The 7365-nt window shown below is 33.7% G+C and overlaps 1 protein-coding gene across 1 annotated transcript in view; it reads left to right on the top strand.

Annotated features, from left to right (window-relative positions):
• The first annotated feature begins 1332 nt into the window (after positions 1-1332).
• The window catches only part of CCDC18 (coiled-coil domain containing 18), a 103201-nt gene continuing 97168 nt past the window's right edge, over positions 1333-7365 (top strand). The window contains exons 1-3 of the mRNA XM_068964764.1: positions 1333-1466; positions 1971-2145; positions 5332-5493. Of these exons, the coding sequence (XP_068820865.1) occupies positions 1333-1466; positions 1971-2145; positions 5332-5493 (471 nt within the window). The remainder of the gene's footprint in view (positions 1467-1970; positions 2146-5331; positions 5494-7365) is intronic.

Here is a 7365-nt window from a genome sequence, read left to right as displayed (position 1 = left end):
TACTAAGATTCCATAGTATATAATTTCGTGCAACAGTTTCTTCCAGTAAGATGAAAGTTTTCTTTTTTATCTTCCTCATCTGAGAAATTTTGAGTGTGGAGTAAATTTGTTATTTTAGCTAGGTGAGGGGAAAGAAGGACAGTTTTGTAATCATCGTTTAGTCACTGAAAATATTGGGTTTCTGTAAGTGCCTTAGAGTCCTGACTATAATACACAGGACTCCTAACCTTTTGGAGCTTGAGATGTCGTCAGAATTCTAGAAGGGTGATCAGAAAGAAGCTTCAATGACAAAGGTAAATGGGATCTGGAAGAGGAATGTAATTTAAAGATTATGCAGGAAGATGGAGTAGTAGAGACTGTAAAGCTTTCATTTAAGTTGTATTATTAATAATATGTCTTAGTACACAATAATTATGAATATTAATTATTAGTAATAAAATGTATTATGATTTTTTAATGTGCAAAGCTACTTAGAGAATTTCACAACCCTTGAGATACCCATCAGTTGAAGAAACAAAAACTTTTCCTATTTATTTTTGTGAGTTAACCTGCTAAATGTCATTTTGATCTCTGTGGTTGTTATGTGAATGTGAGTATATGGTTTTAAATTTATAGCCATGGTGAATAGAAGGGGATAACCTTTATCTGGTAATAAATTACCTTTAGGAAAACATGAATGTTATGATACCAGTTTTGTCAGATGTTCAGAGCTTACAACATGATCAAGTTCAAACACTTCATACTGAAATTAATTTATAATAAATAAGAAAACTGCAGTGTGACATAATTAAAAGATCTTTGTGTCATGATGGCCTAGGTTCAAATCTTGGTTCCACCATTTACAGTTTGTGTGACCTTGACTAAGTTATTTGGAGAAGGAAATGGCAGCCCACTCCAGTATTTCTTGTTTGGAAAATTACACGAACAGAGGAACCTGGCGGCCTACAGTCCATGGAGATGGAAAGAGTCAGACGTGATTGAGCACGCAAGTTATTTGGCTCATTCTTAGTTTCTTCATCTTTAACATCAAATAGAAACAGTTTACACACTTCTTAGAAACATTGAAGATGGCTGGAAAAGGGGAATTGTAGTCCCTGGCTTAAATGAAAAATTGATTCATTGAAATTTTGTTGAACTTTCCATTATGGCTTTTCCCTGCAGAGAAATTGATTATTGCTGGCTGTTTTGTTTAAAATTACCATGAAAGATTTCACAACATTTGAAATAGAAAAATAATAACTTGAGTTAAGTTTTATTAGTGTGAGAGAATTTTGACTGACATCACAGATTCTTTCAGGCAAGGTACAAGAAATTAATTTCTTTTTTTAAGAAATGGAATCTAGTTCATCAGACTTCTATAATAAAGATAATGAAGAAGAAAGTTTGCTGGCAAATGTTGCTTCCTTAAGACATGAACTGAAGATAACAGAATGGAGTTTGCAGAGTTTAGGGGAAGAGTTATCTAGGTGAGTGAGTAAACTTTATAGAACTCTAACTTAGGACTTTAACTGATGAATGTAAAATTTTTGAATATCATTGTTTTCTGTGTTTCTCGTGTGTCCAGAATAGGGAATAATGCTCCATAATTTAAAAAATAATAATTTTGAATATAGCTTTCAGTTTAGGAAGAAGAACAGAACTATTATAGAAGTATTTACAAATTAAGACCTTTAATATATTAGGACTCAGTATAAAATATATGTGTAGGCTTAACTAATCTTTTATTATCATGACTTTTTTTGAATCTTAAGTAACTCTAGCATGGAGGCTCCAGAAACATAGATTGCTAGTTTTAAAACTAATTGTGGTTTATTGAAAATTTAATTGAAATGCCTCAAGTTCCTTTCTGGAATCTGATTTCCAGCAATATTTCAGGTGCTTTTCTATTTTCTTACTTAATATGTAGAAATTTAGAGTAAATACTTAAAAGTATCTAAGAACTAAAATGTACTTTTTCTTTTTTTTTCTAGTGTTAGTCCAAGTGAAAATTCTGATTATGCTCCTAATCTCTCAAGGTCTGAAAGACTCATTTTGGAAGATCTTTCTCATCCTAGCCATCTCGGACTTTTGAATTACTCACCTCATAAAAGAGTTTGTAAAATGCCCAATAGTGGTACTGATTTTCAAAAAAAGCCAAGAGATAAGGTTATCATTTTTAGACCTGCCTACCTAAAAGTAGTTTTAGACCTGCCTATTTAAAATACTTTTTCTCTGAGTTTTTTTTTTCAAATGCCTAATTTATGTTTTCCATAGTCTCTTACTATAGTGCTCAAGACTCTTTGAAGTTAAGTGGTATATAAGACAGTAGCTATTTTGATGTATTACTCTATTTTAAAACTTCTATATTTATTACCTTTTTGCAATTAAATGTCTTGTTTTCTCTGTAACCCCCTTGATTTTATACCATACCATGTACATAATAGGTAATCATGGCTTATTAAGTGATTGAAGTATATTGCTGTTTAGCCTGGGTCACGTGCTCCATTCATTATATCTAAATTTTGTGAATGATGTTAGACATCTGTCCTGGTCTGAAACTCACTCTTTCTTCCTCTTTTTTATTCACTTGTATTCTCTATCTTGCTGTGTGTACTCCTCTGTCTTACTCAACCCTTTATCTCCTTTTCCTCTGTCTTCCTCCCATTTTTTATTACCCCACTGCCAGCATGCGTATATGTTGTAGCCATGCATTCTGGGAAACAGACTCACTCAGAAGGACAATGGAGATAGTGGAGTGCAGTCATTACACCGGTGGGCCCAAGGCGAGTCTCCTCTTAGCCAAGGACCCTGACCAGCATTTGTGAAAATCTTTTATACCAATGTGTACGTGTCTGAACCCACCACTCCAAATTCCTTTAGACTTACATAAACCAAGGAAAATACAATCCCAATAACCCCATCATTCACGTGCTATGTGCTCATGTGCTCAAACAAACAATTAGTCAATAATCAATAAACCCGAGGTTATACTCCTATAGATACAAAAAATTTTATGGCCTGTCTGGAGGAAGGGGTGATTAGTGTATGTTTCTCTGAGGCGATGAGTAACCTAGATATGATCTTCAAGGTTCCCCTGTCTGGAGGGGGTCTTATCCTTCTGTTGTTGTTTTCATAGGCACTAAACACAGAGTTCAGAGTCCATTGGAAAGGTGGCTGAGCATGATCAGCATGCACAGGCCTAAGGTGGAGTCCAGACCCTATGAATTCCTTCTTCATATATACATATGGTTACATATGTACATGATAAACTTTTTTGATAGAAATTTGCTCTTCCCACTTAAGAAAGCTAGCAATTGAGAGATTTTCTTTTAGTAAGGAAGCTGCTTGATGAAGCCATCTGAGCCTGCACTTTAGAAAATGAATTCAAATTCCTTGTCTACAAGGATTATGTAATTTTGAGAAATTTGATGTGTATCCTAATTCAAATTGTTGACTTTTTATTGTATATATGCCTTCATTGACATCATTGTGTTTTACCTTAAGCAAAATCAAAAGTTACATGACAAATTGAAAGGGGAAAACTATTGATAATGCCTATTAAAGACAAATGAAAGCTCTTTAATATATAAAGAGCTCCTAGAATTAAGGGAAAATCATCAAACCAGTGGAAATATGTGCAAAAGGCATGAATGGGAAAGGAAATGAAAACAAAAAGAGTTCAATCTCAGTCATAAAAAGAGAAATTCACTACCAGATTATTAAACATCCTGAGTTTGGCACTGTATTTTGTGGATGATATTAGGGGGAAATAGGCATTCTCATGCATTGCTGGTAGAAATGCAAAGTGATATAATCTCAGTGGAGAGACATTTGGTAATATTTACCAAAACCACAAATTCGTTTACCTTTAACTTAAAAATCCTATTCCTGGAAAGCTACCTGCATAAGTATAAAATGAGGCCTTGTTTGTCATAACAAAAGACTAGTAATAGCTCAGTTGTCCAGTAATAAATAAATATTGAATAAATATGCAATGAATACTGCAGCTAAACGGATAAAAAGAAAAAAGGAGTTTCTCACTGAATTGATTGTGGAGAGATTGCCAGGATGTATTGTTGAAGTGAAAAACCATACATACTATTCTGGTTTTGCATAAGAGCTGTTGTTGGGGGTGGGTAATTTGTATTGTTTGTGTATGTATATGGAAGCACCGCTGCTGCTGCTGCTAAGTCGCTTCAGTCGTGTCCGACTCTGTGTGACCCCATAAACAGCCGCCCACCAGGCTCCCCCGTCCCTGGGATTCTCCAGGCAAGAACACTGGAGTGGGTTGCCATTTCCTTCTCCAGTGTATGAAAGTGAAAAGTGAAAGTGAGATCGCTCAGTTGTTTCCGACTCTTCGCGACCCCATGGACTGCAGCCTACCAGGCTCCTCCGCCCATGCAAGAGTACTGGAGTGGGGTGCCATTGCCTTCTCCGATGGAAGCACTAGAAGACTAGATTTAAGATCCTAACTTAATTAATGACTCTCCTATAGAAGGAGTTTCCGGTTTTTTTGCTGTCTAATTTGTGTTATACAAAAATTTATAAGTAAGAAACTTGTAAAAATGGTTACCTATTTACTAAACATGGGAATGATACTTCTGTATGTACTCTTTTATATATAGTTCTGACTTTTGAATTATAAAAATACATTACTTATTCAAAAAATAAAATTAAATCATGATTTGGAAACCTCAACGAATGAAAATTAAAATACTTTATTATAAAATATATATTCAAAAAAGTATAATAGAAATATATGTACAGTTAACAGTGGCTCAGTAGTAAAGAATCCACCTGCAATGCAGAAACCGCAGGAGACATGAGTTCCATCCCTAGGTTGGGAGGATCCCCTGGAGCAGGACATGGCAACCCACTCCAGTATTGTTGCCTGGAGAATCCCATGTACAGAAGAGCCTGGCAGGTTACAGTTCATAGGGTCACAAAGAGTAGGACACAGTTGAAGCAACTGAGCACGCAAAGAATAATTTATCCTTTTTGTTGTTTATGGGCATTTCAGTTCTTACCATTTTTATATAATCTTCAGGTACAAAAGTTTCTATCAGATTTATACCCAGGAGTAATACTGTTGAGTCTTAACAAGTTCAACTTTACTGGATAATACCAAGAACTTTTCCAAAGTGTACCACTGTTTTACAAGCCAAATTTGTTTACTTACTTGTTCACCATCTGCTGAGGAGAGTGCTGATTGTCTCACATATCTTCCCCAACACTAAGTATCTTAACCTATTTTTCTGAGCTACTTAGTCATTTTATTGATAATTGTTCATTGTATTATATATAATACTTAGTGAAGTAATTCAAAATATATTGTTCTTTTTCATTTTTCAGATGTCGTTTTCATCTTCTACCCCTGTGGATCAGGAAATCAGAAGTCTTCGAGAGAAACTTAATAAACTTAGGCAACAGAATGCTTGTTTAGTTTCACAGAATCATTCTTTAATGACTAAAATAGAATCTGTCCACTTTGAATTGACACAGTCAAGAGCAAAAGTATGTTTCTTGAAATGCTGACTATGCCAACAGAAAAGAATCATCTTAAGATTTGTAATTGGAAAAATATTCCTTGTATTACCTTAATGTGTTATATATAATGATTTTTATTGTAATAATATATCAAGCTATTATAGAATCAATTTTATATGAATTTAATATTTGAAAATTATTTAGAGGAACTTGTATAATCTATGCATTTAGATAAGTCAGAACTTCTTAAAATTCTTAAGATTACCAATTTGTGTGGTTTTGCTTCTTGTACAAAGAAAATATATAGCTTACTTATCTTCTTCTTGACAATAATACGTCCTCATTGTTGTAAACTTCAAAAATAGAAAAAAGGGAGAAAGATAACCCAGTTTCTACCATATAGAAACTACTTTATTGGTTAATTGAATGTTACACATTTGAATAGTTTTTTTTTCCCCTGTGTTTTATACTTGTATATAGTCTAAGCATTTTTTGGTGCATTTACCTAGCTTTTCCAACAATGATTTTTTTATGGTAGCATTAATGTTTTCTTATGTGAGTATACCATAACTTAATAACTCTCCTGTTTAAGTGGTTTCCTTTATTTTTCTATATGATTGATATTATACACAAAAATTAGAAGAAACGAAAGAGTCCAGTAATAGAGGCTTGGTAAATATATATATATATATATTTATATATATATGCATACATATAATTAATTGCTACCAAGCTTACTTTTGTTACCTAAGGTGAAAGCATATATCAATGTATCAGTACTACAATATATTAATATATAGTACTAAAACATATATCAATATATGAGTACTAAAATGCAAAGTTATTTGACTTTCATGGGACTTTGTAAAGTTTAGATGATATTTGTAGAGGCACTTAGAGTGGTATCTATACAGTCAGCACTCCAAAACTCACCTGAAGTATTTAGTGGCAGAAACAAATACACAGTAACTAATCTGCTTTGTTTTTTGTAAAATGAGCATATTTGTCTAAATGTTTGTGTTTTAGTACGTGTGTGTGTATATATATATATATATACACACACATATGATGTATATAAGGAAAGAAAGGCTGTGCTATAACTCTGGGAACTATTAGAGCATCATAGTGAGACTTTGACTGTTTTTTAGACATAATTGTTTTAAGTAGTACAGTTATGGGAGGTCTTTATTTTTCTTTTGTTCTTTTCAAACAAAGTACACTATTGTGCTTAAGGAGAAAAATGCTGCAGTGAACATAAAACTTTTTTGGTGTTTGGGATTATTTCTGGGATAGATTTCCAGAATGGTCAAATCACACAGAAAGAGTTTTTTCAGGCATTTACTGCACTCTGTCTACATTCAGTAGTCTACTGATTAAAAAAAAACACAACACTATACTTTTTAATTTCTTTGAGGCAAAAATATCTTATTTTTCTTGATTTGTCATGAGATTTACCTTCTCAGTGCATTTGTCATTTAGACACAGTGATGTGTCTGTTTATTATATTTTAACTTTTTAGTCCCCTATAGATTCTTTTAAAGTCATAGAGGCTTAATTATTTGAAGTCTTAGAGATATTAAGAGTTTTCCTGTTAACTACTGAACTATTAATATTTTAAATGTTCCTTTCTTTGAGCATATAAATACACCAATGGTTATTCTAGGCAGTAAGATAGTTGTATTTTATAAGGCTGCAGTCCATGGGGTCACTAAGTGTCAGACATGACTGAGCGACTTCACTTTCACTTTTCACTTTCATGCATTGGAAAAGGAAATGGCAACCCACTCTAGTATTCTTGCCTGGAGAATCTCAGGGACAGAGGAGCCTAGTGGGCTGCCATCCATGGGGTCGCACAGAGTCGGACACGACTGAAGCGACTTAGCAGCAGCAGCAGCATAC

Source organism: Capricornis sumatraensis, chromosome 2 (assembly GCF_032405125.1).
Source record: "Capricornis sumatraensis isolate serow.1 chromosome 2, serow.2, whole genome shotgun sequence".
In the NCBI taxonomy this organism is placed as follows: Eukaryota; Metazoa; Chordata; class Mammalia; order Artiodactyla; family Bovidae; genus Capricornis; species Capricornis sumatraensis.
Note: the sequence above shows the minus strand (reverse complement) of the source record. Positions and strands in the feature narration are given on the sequence as shown.